Source organism: Cyprinodon variegatus, unplaced genomic scaffold (genome assembly GCF_000732505.1).
Source record: "Cyprinodon variegatus isolate N-32 unplaced genomic scaffold, C_variegatus-1.0 Scaffold19, whole genome shotgun sequence".
In the NCBI taxonomy this organism is placed as follows: Eukaryota; Metazoa; Chordata; class Actinopteri; order Cyprinodontiformes; family Cyprinodontidae; genus Cyprinodon; species Cyprinodon variegatus.
In genome coordinates this window covers 775,141-793,787 of record NW_015150472.1, presented here as the reverse complement: position 1 = coordinate 793,787, position 18,647 = coordinate 775,141, and the positions used below count along the sequence as shown (strand labels likewise).

General features: G+C 37.9%; 1 protein-coding gene across 2 annotated transcripts in view; it reads right to left on the bottom strand.

Annotated features, from left to right (window-relative positions):
- Positions 1–533: 533 nt before the first annotated feature.
- The window catches only part of tmem255a (transmembrane protein 255A), a 22,127-nt gene continuing 4,013 nt past the window's right edge, over positions 534–18,647 (bottom strand). The window contains exons 2-10 of one of the 2 annotated variants that reach the window (XM_015388319.1): positions 15,577–15,719; positions 14,973–15,035; positions 11,911–12,000; positions 9,140–9,205; positions 8,899–8,984; positions 8,370–8,438; positions 7,895–8,057; positions 5,204–5,356; positions 534–3,295 (exon numbers count right to left, since the gene is read on the bottom strand). In XM_015388319.1, coding sequence (XP_015243805.1) covers positions 3,152–3,295; positions 5,204–5,356; positions 7,895–8,057; positions 8,370–8,438; positions 8,899–8,984; positions 9,140–9,205; positions 11,911–12,000; positions 14,973–15,035; positions 15,577–15,719 — 977 coding nt within the window. In that variant the 3' untranslated portion in view covers positions 534–3,151. The remainder of the gene's footprint in view (positions 3,296–5,203; positions 5,357–7,894; positions 8,058–8,369; positions 8,439–8,898; positions 8,985–9,139; positions 9,206–11,910; positions 12,001–14,972; positions 15,036–15,576; positions 15,720–18,647) is intronic. The other variant, XM_015388328.1, reaches the window with a different exon arrangement.

Below are 18,647 nucleotides of genomic sequence, written 5' to 3'. Positions count from 1 at the left end.
CAAATTGGTTTTTAATAAACGTATAAACAACAATATTTGGTGTCCTGTTTTATTCTCTAACGTGCCTCCTATGTGTCTTCCTGGTGAAGTGGTTAAAGTGTCCGACTAGTCCAGGAGAACAAGGTTCAAATCTCCATTTTGTAAAGAACTGCATCAGGTGCAAAAGATGTAAAGACACAAGCTTCTTTTATAGTACAGATATACCATTATCCTAAACTTAAACACATTGATTTCTCTTGAAAAAAGTCTTTGTCTTTAGGAAATCCCCTTTATGCTGAAAAAAATTTAGAACTCAAGCTATTGTAGTTTTCCAAAATGAATAGAAAATGTTAATATTTTTGCTCCCTCAATATTTTCTTGAAACCTTTTATTTCTCTGTGAATTCAGACTAAATGTAGAAGCTGAAAAATCTCATTTGATCTTTAATCCTGCTGAGTCATGAGGATTATCTGCTTCAGTGTGCACCAATTAAAAATAAACCACATATACAAAGCTAACATAAAAAAAACAAAAGGAATCAAAACCAACATAGTTTATTTAGAACATCAGCAGAGAACATTCTCTGTACAGTCACACCGTCAACTTTGGTGAAGAAAAAAAAACGTGCATTACACATGATTTATTGGCAAAGACTAAGAAGGAGCTGATCCCTCATCCACTGCCGACACAATGACAAAATTATAAAACGAGCAGCTGGGAGCGATCGTTTTGACAAACACGTCCTCCTGTGATGTTTACAAATCTGTTTCCGTTTATCCTAAAATCACATCAATGAATCCTGAACTGATTGTTCGGATCCATCAGTGCGGACTGAGCAAAGACGTCCCGTTTCAACTCGTACACAGAAATGTTCTGATACTGGAATGAAGCTGCAGCAAACTAGTTTAAATACTGAGCTCATGGACTAGGCTAACATATTTTCGAAAATTTGTTCAGTGATTTAATTGAAAATAGGAAACTGATGCATAATCTAGATTAAATTAATACAGAGTGACCTATTTTAGCATTTCTTTGAATCTAGACGATCATGTCTAATATCTAATGAAAACCTTCATAAAATGAGAACATCAGATAAGACTATTCATGTTTTTAACACACAGATGTTAGCCTACTTATATTATTGTGTGCTGTAGTATAAGCTCAATACTTAGGCGCTCCTTTTACACAGATCACTGCCTTATTGCAGCATGGTATGGAGATGATCAGCTTATGGAGCTGCTACTGAAGCCAGTGATGCTTTACAGCGACCTTCAGGTCATCTGCATCCATTGGTCTGCAACCTTTAAAATTCAAAGAGCCATTTGACCCCAAGTCTGGTGGATTAAAAATTGTTTAGAACCGTAAAGATTGAAGCTTTGTTGACTGATAATGCCCCTATGAATAAAACAAAACTCATCTGCTATAGGAATTCCTTGTTAGCTTTAACATCAGGTATGTATCAAGATGTAAAAAAAACAATACAAAAATGAAGAATTTCCAAGCTAATAACAAGAAAAGTGAATCTAAAAAATATATTATGTATTTTTAAAGCCATTCTGTTGCGAAAAAATAAAAATAAAAAATTTAAACCCAGCAAAGCTTCCAATTCCTCTTCCTAAATTCTGCATGGGGTTTGAGTCAGCCCAGTTTGCTGCAACCAAGTGTCACAGTGTTAACATGGTTAGCAGTGTGGGTCTGTGCCAAGTCCCTGCTGAAAATGAAGTCGTCTTCATAAAACTTGTCAGCAGAGGGAACATGAGCTGCTCTACAAATTTCCAGTTAGATCTCTACACTGACTTTGAACTTAATACCCTAAGATCAAACACCAGCAGATAAAATGTCCCTGAAAATCAAAGGAACTTTGGAAATTCACCTTAGACTTAAAGGGTTGCAGATAATATTCCTCAATATCATTTCTCAAAACTTTTCAAAAGTGCTTTCATTTCGAAATGAGAGCTTTGAAGTACGCATGTCTGCCGTTTCCTCGTCAGCCCGAGTCAAACGGCACAGCTTTTGGTTTAATGTTGGCTTAACAGAGATGCCAGACAGTTACAGCTCATTTCCCGGATAAATCTTTGTGTCTTGAAGCAGATCAGCACAACACAATAAGTTTGTTTTAAACTTCATAAAATGCATTCAGTAACCCGTAAAAATTTCAATCAATAGTTTGGGCTTCTGCAAGCTCTAAGCCATTATCATTCCTCCTTGAATAACAAATCAATAGTAAGAGTTAAAACTTCTGAAGTGAATCCCTTTTCAGTGATCTAATTTATTTAAATCTATTTTTTTTTCACACATTCAAACATTTAGAGGAACATGCTACTGATTAGCTATAGATTAATTTCCAGCTTTTTTTTTTATACGTATGTGGCTGGTTTTAGATTGTTACCCACCATCAAAGGAGTGAAAGAAAAGTGTTCCTGCAGCTTTTACTGCATTTCATGCATGTGTTGGCATTTGAGGTCTGGGAAAACCAACTTCCTGACACAAAAGGAACACAAACATTTATTTATGAAAACCAGCCTTTCAGTAGAAATAGAATAAATAGAGTAAATAAATCTATTTTCCAGCTACTGTAGGGTTATTAGTATTTCCTGAATAAAACTGCAAGAGAACAGAAAGAAATAGGATCCGTTTTCTACAGTAGGCCTCGTTCTGCTAACTACGACATGCTGCTGTACAAACATGAGCATGTAAGGCCTTCATCACCACAAACTGTTTCTTTTAGTAACGTTCAGAGACTATGAAGCATAGATGTATTGGATGCTGATCCATATTTGGACACCAAAGCTTTCATCTAGATTGATAGTAATGACAGCAGAGGAGACTCTCAGACAATCCCTACGTCTCCAGTTTAATTACATGAATGTAAAGCGTGAACTGGAAGAGAGTTTCTGTACAGGATAAGTCCAAGTCTTTAAATGGTGCAGTGTTAGAGGTCTATATGCATTAAGGCAGACAGATGTGTAAACAAACCTGCCATGGAGCAGGTTGTATCCCTCTGGGCACTAATATGCACACACAAAGCAGAGTGTGAGCGTTGCCCAGGGAACACTTGTTCTCTTCAGCTGGGCTGTGTTAGTCCACCCAGTGGCCTTCCTTCCCTTATGTTTGTGAAGAAAAGCTCACAGTATCTAAGAGTATCTCCCACGTTTTCTTCTCTTGGAGCGTCCTATGGGCTGTATGGTGGTGGTTTCTCATCAGGGTGTTCATGGGGAGGGGAGTAGCGCGGAGGGATCATAGTGGGCCAAAGGTGGCTGGCCCCAGACTGAGAGTCGTCTGACAAGCCTGATGAGTCAGGAAACACGTAGGATCCCTGCAAGAAAGATTCATCAAGATTACAGAGAGCAGACAAAAAAAAAAGTATTGGGTTATTGATTGTGCAAGTTCCCCTGCTTAGAAAGATGAGAGGTCTGTCATTGTCATCATAGATATGCTTTATGAGAGACAAAATGAGAAAAGACTATCCAGGAAATTGCATTGAAGGATTTTAAAATAATTTATTTTTAAATGATGGTGGAAATGAAGTATTTGGTCAATAACAAAAGTTCCCTGGAGCAGAACCTTTGTTGGCAATGACTTGTCATTGCTAACCAGGATCTTCACCAGGTTTGCTCACACTGTAGCTGGTATTTTGGTTCATCCCTCCACACAGATATCTGGAGCAGTAATGTTTCAGGGCTGTCGCTGGAAAAAAAACTGACTTAACCCCCCCTCACAAGATTTCTATTGGGTTGAAGTCTAAAGACTGGACAACTAGACCACTCCAGGACCTGTAATTGCTTTTAACAAAGTCAGTCCTTTGTTGCCTAAGCGGTGTGTTTGGAATCATTGTCATGCTGGAAGACCCAGCCATGTCTCATATTCAATACTCTCAATGATGGAGGGAGATTTTGGTTTAAAATCTCCCCATTCATGGCTTTACTCATTATTTCCTTATCACGGATCAGTCATCCTGTTATTTAATAGAAAATACATAAACAAAAATGCTTCACAGTAGATATGGTATTTATGGGATGCAACTCATTCATTATTATACTTAAACACGACACACTGAGTTGTTGCCAAAAAGTTCTATTTTGGTTTCTTCTGTCCACATGATATTCTCCTCATCCTCTTCTGGATCATCCATATGCTCTGACAGTCCTAGACGGGGCGGGGGGAATGCACACCTGGCATTGAAGGATGTGAGTCGCTCTCAGCATAGTGTGTTCCTCTGGTCTCTCTGCAGGTCATTCATCAGGTCTCTTCACACAGTTCTTGGATAATTGCTCACTGTTCTCATTATCATTATGGCCCCATAGTATGAGCTTTTATATGGGGCCCCAGATAGAGGAAGACTATGTCTTGTATATCTTCCATTATCTTACATTTGCTCCCACTGTTGATTTATTCACACCAACCTACTGTAGGTTCACTCCTTCTCGTGCAGGTCTAAGACGTTCTTCTTGGTGCCCTTCAACAGCTATTTGGTATTAGCTATGGTTGAGATTGGAGTCTGACTGTTTGAGAATGTGGACAGGTGTTTATTTTTTATACAATAATGATTTACAACAGGTGCCATTAATACAGGAAACAAAAGGAGAACAGAGGAGCTTCATAAAGAAGTCTGTGATGACATCTAGCCTGTTTGTGGATCAAATACTTTTTTTCCACCATAATTTACAAATGAATCCTGAAAGATAATGTACAATGTGATTTCCTGGATTTTTATTACTTATTTTGTCTCTTATATTTAAATGTAGCTATGAATAAAAATTTGAGAACTCTCATCTTTTTAAGAGAATTTTCACAATCAGTGACTGACTTAATAGATATTTTTTGTTGGCCTTGAAATATTCATAGCATAAAGCAGAGATTTACAACTTTACTCCTGGAGACTCACTGCCCTGCATGTTTCAGCTGCCTTCACTGGATGGCTGCTTAACAGGCTACTCCTAAGCTTCAGTCATCTAAATCTGGTGTGTTAAAGCAAGGAAACGTTTAAAACAAGCTGGGAATTGAGACTTAATGACTTAATGGTTTGAAAATCAGCAGTGATTTGCAACATTTTCATTATAATAAAAAATATATATATAAACAAACTGCTAAAAATACCCAAAAATAATCTTTAATGCTTTCAGCATTAAAGATGCCAATCCTAATATATCCTCTGATATCATTAATGTAATTTGAATCCATGATGCCCTGATGTATTTCTGTCATCTCTCCAGTTGTTGTGTACCTGCAGGTCGTAGGCGGTGTAAGGCGGCAGGCTGTTGTGATGCAGGTTGAGAGAAGTGGTTGGAGGAGGAGGATGAGGATGAGGAGAAGCAGAGGGGACTGGAGCAGCTATCGCTTCTGGCTCAGATGAACTCTCTGAAGCAGGAGCAGGCATCTGAAACAAAAACATCACATCCGTTCTAGTTTATTTACAGTGATTTCTTTCATTAGAGTCCTGGTAGAGGCAGGATGGCATACCCTGGCATGGGAAAGACTGGACATAAAACCACTTAAGATATCTATTGAAATCACATAAAACATGGCTACTCGCTTTAACCTCCCCGTATCTACAGTAAGAGCAGTTAAAAATAAATTCTCAAAGCTCAGTGTTAGAGAGTACGGTAGAATATCTGTGATACTGTGGGCTCTTTATGTCTAACAATGACCCAAGGAACCTTACCAGAGTTTCAGGCTTTAAGAGCTCCTTCAAATACAAAGACATTTTAGACACAGATACAACAGCTTCAGACAGAAAAGTCTAAATTGTTCATCTTTGGATCTTCAGCAGAATAATAATCAAAAAGATCTATGCAAACGAGGGTTGGCCAGACAGAAATGGTCATTTCAGCCGCCCCCCAGACTGAAATCCTATAACATCTATGGAGTAAGCTAAAGGGAAGAGAGCTTAATACAAGCATCAGGACTCAGGTTGGTCTAGGTCTCATTTACAACTGATTGCATAGGATCAATACTAAAAGTGAACCCTGAAAAAAAATCCAGATTTATAAAATCATATACATACTCAACACCAAGCTTTTTTTCCTCATGTCTCAACGTTTGTATCCAAATCCATCTTATGTTTGACCGTTGAAAGGGCAATATTATTGCTATTACTGTTAATATATAGTAGAAATTTTACACATTCAGTAATAAAATGTCACAAGGGATGGTATGGGAGGATGGTCATTTAAGAAGGGGGATGATTTTTAAGATTTTTTAAGGGGGATTCCATCCCCTCTCATCCCCCCTGAACTCAAGTACTGTTTAGTGGCTTCCTAATCTTTCCATGATGATTTTGGATCTTTAATAAACTGACTGCACTATGAAGCCTTGTCCATTTTACGCCCATATTAAACTTCTCAACCGTTATACCTATACTTCCAAATATATTTTGAATTCTATATCTACCACAGATTGTCTATTCACATATTATTATGCTTATTTATAGCCGTTACCTAACTATCCTTTCCTGCTTTATAATAACGACAGGGATGGCGTGTGTCCACTGTCCAGAGCAGGGATGTCAAAGTCAAATACACCGAGGGCCAAAAAAATTATTTGCTACAAGCCGAGGACTGGACTGGTTACATGTTTATTAAAACATATTGAAATGAACATAGCCTATTGAACCAAGACCTAACACACAGTTTCTTTTTCAATATTCTTAATACACTTTAATTATATTAATAATCTTATTAAGATAAATACATAAATTAAAGTGCATGCATTATTAATTATGTTTGGAATTTTTTTGTTTTGGATCAGCTCCACTCCTCCCTCCATCCAGGCTCCTTTTATTTTGGCTTCAATCAGCCTCTGCTGACACCTGTGAGCAGCAGTTGCGGGGCGCAGTTAGTGCACTCTGCCTCCTTAGACAACCGACTTCAGCCCAGCTTGGCTTGTTAAAGGGGGAAAAGCAAAAACCAAAACAATCCAAACATGCAAAACAAAACAAAAAAGTTATAATGAAAGAAAAACACAGTAATGTCTTCCAGTGGGAATGCAATGTTGGTTTGTGCAACACAACCGTACCAAAACTACATTCCCCACAATGCAACAGTAGCCCACGAAGTCACAGCAGCACGGTTCTAGTAGTAATTAAATATCATCCAGGGGGCCATGGATGAATCCGGCCCGCGGGCCTTGATTTTGACATATATGGTCCAGAGGGTTGATCTCTCCAATACTGCACCAAATTCAGCACCTAGAACTGAAAGCAATGCTCTATGGAGTCTGATGAGCTGATAATCATTCACCATCCTGCGTCAGGAAACCTCTGTCATCTAACAGTGAGGAAACATTCAAATGTCTATGCAATTTGATTTCCAATTCAAGATTTTTTGTCAACAATATGAGACAATGTGGTTTATAATGAAGTTGACCTACTAAGTTTCATATGAAGTGAGTTTGAGATTTTGATGCATTCTAGCTTGAGTTCCCCTCTGTCACCATCTGTGTCGGCAATATCCCCCCTCTCTAAAATGTGCGTCACCATACAGATGGGTCAGAGATGGAGCGAGGGACCGCAAATTTTCACATCCAGTTTGATTTTTTTAAATCACAACTTTAGAGTGGAAGTTACACAAGTTTCAAGCTGCGGTCTGTGTGTATGCAAGCTTTAAAAATGACACCAAAATGCTTGAATCTTTTAAATTATACAGAAGCTGCCACACATTAAAGTATCTTAAAAATTAGAAAAGCACTCAGAGAGCGCTGACCAAAACTAACACACGATCTGAATCATTACCAAAATTTAAGGGATTGTTCCTTGGACTGAGATGAAGCTTTGGTAAATATTTCATTAAAATCCTTTCATAACTCAGGTTATCCTGTGCGCAGACAGACAGACACAAACATAACCTCCTTGGGGGAAGTAATAAGCAAAACAACAGTTTGAGTTCCACATACAGCTGGTATTAATGCTCAGACCTACCATGTCCTTGAAGCCTCCCAGGACAGCTGCAGTAATGATTCCCAGAAAAAGAGCCACAATGTTGAGGATGGTTGCAGACCACAGCAGGTAGTAGAGGTACACTACGTCCTGGCAGCTTTTCACATCTGTGTATTCATGGTAGCCCCCCATCATCTCTGCACGGCTATGATAATGAGTGGGAAAGGAAGGGAAACAGCTTACAGTCACGCTGAAGGCTTATTGTTCAATTATCAACAAGAAACTGTTGAAAACAGATAAAAGGTTTTGATTTATGGTAGCAATCGTGTGAGGGGGGCTTCACTGACGCTTTAAAAAGACGAGCAAAACTGAAATGGAGTGTTTTGTCAGCCAGAAACAGAACATGCAGCGAAGATGAAATGTGCATTTTTTTTTATTTATCAAAAACTACATCTACATGAAGGAAGATGCTGAACTTATCTACAATGGGCATTATTAGTCTACAAAAGGGACCTACTTCCAAATCATGGATGACTTCCTAAACTTTTTCATAACATCTTTATTCTGAAGTCCCATAAGAGGTTCTCTGAAACAAAAGTCAAAAACAAAAGAAACATTCTTGTTTTGGTATCATCAAAGCCGCAATGCCAACAAATCTCCCACTGTAAGCTAGAGATACACCGATCATACTATCCTCGGCCAATTTACATTTTTTTTCATGTCTGACACAATTTTACATTTTGGCCAATTTAGATTTTTTTTTTCTTTCAAATAAGCGTCAAAACATCTAAGAAAGAACATTTTAATTCAGGATTTGAAGAGAAAATGTCAGAGAGTCAAGATTAGTCTATTTAAAAATCAGAGCATATGCCCCTCGTTGAAACTTTTTATTCTGACGTTTCATGGTGTCTTTTTTTGTATTTAATCCAGGAGCTCATCATCATTCCAATATCTTGCCGATTAATTGGTGCATCTCTACCGAAATTGAAACAATGAAAATGACACAGCAAACCAAGTGGCCACACTCTAGTTCTCAGCGTAGTTACCTCCCACAGTTGTAGAGGTCGCAGCAGTAACAGGTGTTGCTCTTCACACGCAGGTTGCATGATGACCGTGACGTTTGGCATGGCACCTGAGGGACACAAATTCATGTACATTTCTTTCTTTTTATCCCCTAAACTCGTCATAAGGATAGGTTATAACTGCCTCATACAAAGACAGTCTAATGAGGATGAATTTAGCATTCCATGCATAAAGAATGAAAAAGATACAAGCAGGGTTTCTTACGTCACGTTCAGATGCAGATTCACTAGAGAGATACCCACAGCGACCGGCGTGCAAAGGCCTGAGGTCCTGCAGGGTGATAAAGCAAAGTTTGGAATTTGTATATGTCTGACAAAAAAACAATCTGCAATAAATGTGCAAATATATTGATGGCTACAAAAACTAATATTGGTAGATAATAGAAACTAAATCAATCAAGACTCTTTACCCACTTTGTAACATAATATATTCAATAACTTTATATTATATATAAAGTATTGAGAACTATGGTTCAATTGCATTAGCAAGTAAGCTGTGATGTTTAGATAGATTTAAAAAATATCTACATAGAACTGATGATCTAATTGGTTTTAGAATACACTGATGTGTGTATCCGGGCTTTGGAAGAGGCAGTGAGCCTCTGTTTTTGCATTTGTCCGCATCAATCATGACATTATTTATGACATTACAAGAGGCAAAGCATGCATGTTAGATGTGGAAATAGAACATGGGATCCTTTCCTTGGGGCAAACGGGGTGAGACAAGGTGGGCTTTTGTCCTGTGCTCTCTAATTTACAATTTTTATTTTTATTTTTTTAAAGAGTCAAAGTGTTGGGATCTGGAGATCTGCCACCTGTCTCCAGCAGAGAGCGCTGTGGGCTTCCTGAGCTGGAGTCCTCACCATACCTGAGGATCATCAGCTCATCAGAAGACCACCCTTCATAAGCAGCAGTCAGACCTTCCTTCGACGCCGCAGTGTTGACCAAGTTTGGTTAGCGAACCTGAGCCTCTAAGAATTTAGGAAATCTTGTAGACTCTAGAGAGAAACAAGCTTTTCTAATCTGCCCCTGTCTTCTTTGATCACAGGAAATCCCACCGATGTCTGAAGCTCTGGATGAGCTTAATCTGAGAACCTGCCTGCTTGCCAAGTAAGCCAAACCTGAAGATCTCAAACTGGATTCCTTCATCAGCTCTTAGAGGAAGAGCTTGGAAACATACTCAAGTCTGAAAACTCTCCAGCTCGAAGCTAGACACTGCTGCTGCTTTACTCTCTGCCTCTTAAACTGTCTCTGGACCCAACCGGTTCCCCCTCTCATATGATCTGTCAGAACCTCTTTAGGTACATTAAAAGATTCAACTCTCTCATCATACAATCAAACTGCAAAGCTAATCAAACTCTCATCTCTCCAGAAAGGAGTTGAAACCAGTCCCGGACCAGCACCTGAACCAGTCATTATATTCTCTGTGTGTGTTTCTCAATAAACTTTGTTCAAACTTTTACTTAGTCTCCAGTAGTGTTCTGCGTATGGGTCAAGTCCTTAGCCCATCATTACACAAAGACTGTAACATAGGCTGTGTAGTGGGAAATCAGCTTTAAACCATCTTTATGCCAATGATGTCAATAATCATATACCATTGTTCTGCTGATTTGCAACAACTTCCAGAATATAGTCATCAATATGTCCATATGCAAAAAAAGACTGACTGTTGTGGACAAGGTTACATATCGGGGTCGAAATATTAGGATGATGTAAAAGTAAACATGGTGGCATGAATATTTCAGATCTGGTCGGATGATGTCAAAGTTGCTCTGTTTAAAGCCTACCGTATTGTTATATACAGAATTTGGAGGAAATGAAATAATAGTTTTATTCAAGCCTCAAAGAAGTAGCATCAGGTAGAAATCTGGTTATTAGAGCACGTGTCTACGTGGAGTGTTTGTTTGTTTTTCATCACTTCCTATTTTAAGTACAGCTGCTGTCTTTGTTTTTATGCGGACCAAAAAGTGTCAGAATTAAAGCTTGGTTGATTGAATCAGTTATTCAATTATTCTTCTAGTTTCTTTATCAAATAAACTGAAACTAAATATTGAAAGTAGATCATAGAATACTGAGTTTCACATTTAAAGAATGGTGTTTGCCTTCATTTTCTAATATATGAATATTAATAAATCAAATTAAAAGCAACTAACGGGGTTATCTGTTTCACTGCTCCTGGAATATCTGTGTTCTGGGAAAAAAAAACATATCTGTAGGCCTACATGCGGAGTCTTAATTGGTGTTTTAAGGGTGAAAAATGATCAGCCAGCCAGACCTGAACATCTATTTATATTTCCATAAAGTGAAAACCACGAGAGTAGCAGAAATGAATTTCTTTTGCTTCTAATGACTAGTTGGACTTGTTGACCCCTTCCTTCAAAGTAATAAAAAAAATACACATATTTGTCTTAGTACTCCTCATCATGTGAAAACTATCAGGCATAGCCTTCTCTCTCGTCATAGCTGCCTGTCCAAGTTTATCTGGTGGGGCTATGAGACATTTCTCAGCCTCTCTACAGCCACCAAGGCAAGACTTTGGTGGGCCTCGGATATTCTTTCTCTAGGTATCCTAGAGTCTGTCATGACCAGACGCAAAGACCTGCTTTTTACAGATGTAACACTATTTTAATTTCAAGGAAATGAGTCTCAGGGGGGAAAGAAAGGATTGTTCTCTTCAGACCTGGAATGATGTAATAAATGGAGGGAATTTAGTGTGTAGGATTCCCTTTAGGTGTGGGTGTAAATATGTAATGAAACATTGACAGTACTGTGAAAACAGCCACAATTACGGTGTGAGTTCACATTCTGTTGTGAGGAGAGGACTGAGCTGAAAGGAAAAAAAAAAATTTATCAATAGATCTACTTCTTATATTTACAATTGCTAATGAACTCTGGCAAGATTTAATCCTCCTTTCCAACTATAGATAAGGTGTTTTTTTTTTGTCTAGAGTACCTGAAATAATTGCTCATACTTACAATGTGCCTTGCTGCAAAAACTCCATCAACAATAGCGCAGCAAAAAGCCGCAACTGCCCCAAAACTGATGAAGACCATAGATGCAACCAACTGTGGAAAGAAACACATGCATCAGCTTCATGGGTCCTTTTGGGATAAAGAAATAAAGTTCACAGTGACCGGAGCATTAATGACAAAGAGAGGAAAGTAGAAAATGATATTCTAAGATCCTGCTGCACTCCCATCCATGCATATCATTGTGCACACTTTCTAACAGATGAGTTTCAGTCTTTCAGTCGAGCACAGATGCAACACTCCCACTTTTTCACTAATTAACAAAACTGCAAGTATTCAGTTACATCCCATCCTGTTTACAGAAGTTTTGCATTGAAAGAAGAGAGTGGGACCACTTACTGGAGAAAAAGGGACATACACAAATTAAAGCAGAAGTCTGATGTACTTTAGAAATTAGACTCTTTCTTTGAAACATAAGAAAAGCTTTTTCCTGCCATGTAACTAAATATATGAGTGTATTATTCAACCTCCTGGCACTCCGTCCCACATATTTTAGATGTTTTTCTGCAGCAACACACTACAGCCAAGGGGATAAATTACGTCAACAGCTTGTCATCGAGTACTGCTCAGGCTTCTTTAATCACCTAGCAATGTCAGTGAGATGTGCTGAAGTAGATTTGTCTTCGTTTTATAAGTTTGCAAAAACATACCCTAAACCTCTGAGGGCTGAGAGTCTCTGCAACTGGAGAAACCAGAAGGAAGACTTTTGCATTTCTATCTTGTGGTTTTTTGTTTCTTATAAAAGCCTTAACTTCCAATTTAATTTCCCTGTGGGATCAATAAATTATTTTGGAATTCAATTTAGTATTTAAAATTAACTGATAAATGAACCCTCAATGTTCCTGGAATGTACTGAAACCAGCATTATATCCATACATGTTAACTTGGAAGGGTGACCTGTTAAATCTGAGATGGTTGTACAGGGTTACTCCACATCGTTTAGGTAGAAATTCAAGACTGAAGTGGATGAGTTCTGAGTCCTTCATGAATGTCCAGTTTAAAAAATGAAATACCAACTTTTGCGGTTAAATTTATGGCAAATATCCATACAAGGTGTTGATTTTAAGAAAAACAGGGAGAAAGTAGGATACAAGGAAACAGGGAAGGAAACATTGAATTGAGAAAGGACACAAGGAAGGGACAGAGGTCAGAACCAAGGAGGACAGGGCGTACTGAAAGAAGGAAGGAAGAAGGGAGATGGAAACACTAAAGGAAATTGGGGGACAGAGGGAAGGACAGAAATATAGGAGGATGATAGTAGGGAAGCAAGAGAGGAGGGGAAGCAGAAAGGAGGGAGAATGGAAAGACACAAGAAAGTAGAAACGGAAGGAAAGAGGAGCATATGGAAGGTAGAAGAAAAAAGGAATGAAGGAAACTATAAAGTCTGAAAATACACCTATCTGCTTTTTTTCCACCAACTCTCCAAAGGGTCTGATTTCTAAATTCTATGCACTCTTACTCAGCCCTGTACCATCAAGCTTTGACTCTGTGAAGCTGCTGTGGGAGCGTGATCTGGAGATGCAATTCAGTCCTTCTGATTGGCTTAAGATCTGCATGTTCATTTGGTGATTGAAAAGGTTTTGGGGGTACGCTTTCTTTTGTCTCCTGTGTTTTATCTTCTAAATGTTTCCCCTAATCATATGGGTGCACATTCTAAATCCATGTTTGCAATTCTTCAATTTCTTGCCAAGAAATTTATTTTGTTACAATGGACCTCTCCTTCTGCTCCCACAGTAAATATGTGGCTCACACAGATATCTGTTATTCTTCCTTTGGAAAAGCTGACCCACGATCTCAATCACAGAACACACACATTTTCGGCACTTTGGGGTCCCCTTGAGTCTTTTCTGCCTGGTCACTAGGATTCTAGTTTTTTTTATTTTTTTTTATTTCCTTTTATACAACTATTTATGTTTGCTTGCTTCTGTTTTCCTCTTCTGATGGCTAAGGGGTGAGGTAGACGTGAAAGGATTGACTCCTTGTTCCTTGTTCATGTGGAGTATATTGTTTGTTTGTTTTTATATATATATATATATATATATATATATATATATATATATTTTTTTTTTTTTTTCTTCCTCTTTCATTGTATGTATGTGTAAAGCGGCAAAGGTTTGTTCTTTGTATTGTAACTAATCTAAAATTAATAAAAAGAAAAAAAAAATGTTAAAATCTGCTATTTTTCACACCACTCCAGACCAGGAAGTCACCAGGATCTAGTTTTTATCAGTTATAGACTGTAGAAGCTCTGGGAGCACCCCTGGTAACACGGCATAACCAAATAAATAAACTAAACTTTTATTTTAGCAGCCTGATCTCTGTTTATGATGTGTAACTAAAAAAATTGCACCTTTAATTGTTCCACCTAATTATCTATTGACACAGGATCGTTCTCACCCCAGTGGAAAACTTGAATTGATTTCTACTTATCTATGAGAATTTATTTATTAAATACAACTTTTAATGGTATCTATGTCCGTAAAATGATTTATGAAACAAAAGAAACAATATCTAACACAGGATCATAAATAGGTTGTTACATCCATTGATGTTCAGAAAAAGACATGAATCTTCTAGCTGTGCAACCTGTCACCACTTTTTATGTAACCTAATAACATTTTACAGCAGTAATGAAATGTGTCTCAGGTCAGTTTGCTAAAGGTAAAAGCTGTCACAGGCTGTCACAGTATAAACCCATTCATCATCATCTCTGACAGTCCCATCCTGGCACCTCCCACCTGTTCTGCTCCTCTTCACTTTCCTTCCTTCCTCATTTTGGCTGCAGACATCTGTCCTCCTCCATTTACACCCTGTTTCTATTCCTGGCTGTTCGCCCCCGACCCAACCGTCACCCCTCCCCCCTTCGAGTCCAAGATAGTTGCACCAGTACACAACACAAATATGTTCAGCCCAGTTTGGACTCACATGCCCAACCAGAACTGAAAGGGAAGGAACACAAAGCAGACACAATGTTCATGGTGGACTAAAAGGGATTTAAGTCCTCTTACCATCTGCCTCTTGTTCTCTATCAAATGAGCACCGATGATTCCCAGAAAGGAGCCAAAGCCGAGCTGCAAAGAAATGTTAAAAGTCCTGTTAAGGCACTTATCCTTTCTAGCTTTCTATTTTCTAAATTTAAATCAGCCTTCCTGAGCTTCACCAGAGATTATTTGGTATTTCATGTTCTTTTTTTTTTGTTTTTTAAACTATTAAACTGATTCTCTTTAAGGAAGCATAAAGCAACTCACTTTTGATGACGCAAATAATATAAAATTGCCAGCAGATGTTTATCTAGTCCTAAGTTTTATGACAAACTGTGATTTTACTTTGAATTATATAAACTTAAAAAAAAAATGGAACTTGACCAGAGCGGCTTTGATCTGTGCAGAACTGAAATCTGTTGCCTGGAACACTTTACCTCATTCAGCATCTAATGATTGCAACACTGAATAATGAATGAGGGGAAAATAAACCCTTTATTAAGGTAGTTCATTACAGTTGGAATGTTTTGCTGGAAGCACTTCACTTTCGTTCAACTTGTAATAAACTGTGAGAGCTCAGAAGCTTGATGTGTCTGTTTATTGCCACTTACAGGTTTGAATATGCACTCACAATGACTCCGGGGTAGTAGCCTCCCACTGTGATGTTCTGTGTCCTGGTGGTTGCCGCCAGGCCGAAAATGAGGATGAGCACAGATACAATGAGGAGCATCACTGTCACAGTTATGGATTTCCTCTTCCTTCTCTTGAAGGAACCTAGAAATGCAGCCAAGAATCCAACATTAGCAACACAGTGGGATGCTCTTTAAAACCAGTTTATTGGCATATTCTGATTCCATAAACTTTGTCACCTTATGCAAAAAATCCAACCAAAAACTTCCAGTTATTTTTCCACATTTGTATTTTTTTTGTTGTTTTTTTTGTTTTGTTTGCAAAACAGCTTAAACTCAACACGATTGATCTGACTGTATGTTCAGGACTTCTCTCCTACTGGAAGGTGAAATTCTGCCACTTTCAAATCATTTGACTATTACATGTATTTTCTTTTTGACGATTACCATTTCTTTATCCCCTTCATCAAAGGACATAATGCTGCCACATTTTCCTATCGGCATGATGTGTTCAAGGTTTTCCTCTATGCAAAGCAATGTGAAAGTATTCTCAAAAGCTTTTACAGATGCTTTTTTACAAGTCTTTCTGTTGTCAAGTGATATATTAAACAGAACCGTGCAAAATCCTGGGATATATATTTGAAGCTTTCAATATTTTTTTAGAATCCATCTCTGATTTAAATTTCTCAATTACTTCACCCTTTTCCTCTTAAACATTACAGTTTACTATTTGGGAGCCCTACATTTCAGAGTCAAAAGGGTTGAATAAAGCACATGCCAGACTTTTTACAGGATTTTACAGGATTTGTCATTCTGGACCAAAAATACTGCATGGTAAGTTTAGAGAACTTAAAGAAGAAATGAGGCTAGTGAACAGGAAAAGAAGCATGGAGACATGAAGTTAAACTCAGGATCTGATGATTACTGGCAACTAAAGATTAACTGATACAGGTTTTTTAAGGCCGATGCTGATATCGATTGGCAGCAGTCTAACTGATCCCTAATATGTGCTGCCGATATATTGGGACAGATTTTTGGAGTCGATATTGCTTTTTCTTCCTCTATTTACATGATAACAATGATGCAATTAAATGTTATACTATTTTAAATTTAAACAAAAAAAAAAAACATTGATCGACAAAAAAATCAAACAAAACAGCTGCTTCAGAGGTTGTTAACCGCTAATAATGGCCATTATTAGGGGTTAACTGTCCTATAGAGTGGTTTCAATTGTAATACTAGTAGCCTACTAGTAGGCTCAGGAGGCTGTTATCACTGATTATATCCTAAACCAAGCCTGGAGTCTAGATTTTTGTGATTTTGCTCCATGAGACATGTAGCACTGCCTCAGCGGAGCTTGCCCTGGTGAACAGCCATCCAGGTAACTAAACAAGCATATTGACCTCAAATTTTAATGGCCTCTATCAGGTGCCAAGGAATGGTTTAAAATGCAAATCTTTGATTAAATTAGAAAATAATTTAATTTAAAGCATCTCATAGATGTAATTATTGTCATCAGGGACTCCCTAATGGCATCTGTTTGACTCATTTCTTTTTTATGTCAGCTACAGCAAAGTTACCTTTTATCTGTTAAGATTTTATATAAAAGCAAACATAAGGCCAAACATAAGACCAAATTATCACAAGTTGTAAAAATAACTTTAATGAGGTTTTATTCAGTTAAAGTGTGATGTATAGGTGAAGTTGCATTTTCAATTTCTGTGTTTCTTGGACTGCAATGACCTGAAAATATGTTAAATTTTCTGAAAATATCTGTATTCACTTCCAATCTGTGCTAGAAAATAAGATGATCTGTCTGTGGAATGAGAGTTTATTACCTTAGAGTAAGATTATTACATATTGTGCACTTTATAGAAAATAACAGCGTTGTTTTTTTTTCATATTTTAAACATAAATTTTTGTTCATCTGCAAACTGTCATATATACCCTCGAATTAAGAGAAAATAAACTAAAAGATATTCTGAAATCCTGGGCTTTGCCTTAGACTTCTACTCTACTTGTGTGCCATGGAAAACCGCCTGATCAACTTTTAGCAAGTGACACAAATTTTTGGAAGATATTTATGAGTGCAAGTAATAATCCATCCTGATGCTCTTAGTTAATCGTATAAACTTGATCCAGGGGATGGCGATATTGACTTTTTCACTACGTTTCCAAAAGAAGAAAGACGGTTGAAGAAATGGGATCATCACACATTTAAAGACTTACATGTAAATCATGTTTCTTTTATCTTTTTGTGCCGTAGCCTTCAATTCTGTTCTTTTTTTCCACATAAATGAAAGATAAAGTAAAAAAAAAAAACTCAGCCTAGTCCATTTTTTTAGGTTTGTTTATATATTACTGGATTTGAAATTGTTCCTTATTTTATTGACACTAATGTGAGATTGCTGCCTATGGACTGCGGAAGAACTTTAAACGTCAGCATCGTGATGACTGACGGTGATAGCTGTTGGCTGCTCCATGCGATGTTTAAGGTGCCCTTTTTCCAACCTGCCCCCAAAGATATTTGTGCATGCCACTGATTTTAGTGCACTTATCCCTGCTAGGGTCACGAGGGGTGCTGGTGCCTATCTACATCTGTCTAAGGGGCGAGAGGCGGGGTACACCCTGGACAGGTCCAGTCCATCGCAGGGTAACACAGAGAAAAACAACCATTCACGCACACACTCACATCTGAGGATAACTTAGAGAAGCCAATTAACCTAACAGTCATGTTTTTGGACTGTGGGTGGAAGCTGGAGTACCCACGCATGCTCAGGGAGAACATAACTCCATACAGAAAGACCCCAGGCCGGGAATCAAACCCAGAACCTTCTTGCTGTGAAGAAGCAGTGCTACCCACTGCACCACCTAGTAGCCTACACTGAAGCATGTGGAATTTATTCAAAGCAAAGGTTTAGATCGCAGTTATTTACAAAAATGGGCGTGAAGTAAATAAAGTAGATAAAGACTAAAAGTAGGTAAAATGTAAATAAAACGTTAGGTTTTAGACATGGCTGTTATCAAATATAAGCAGCATATTATCAGCCATAAGAAACATACTAGAAGGTAG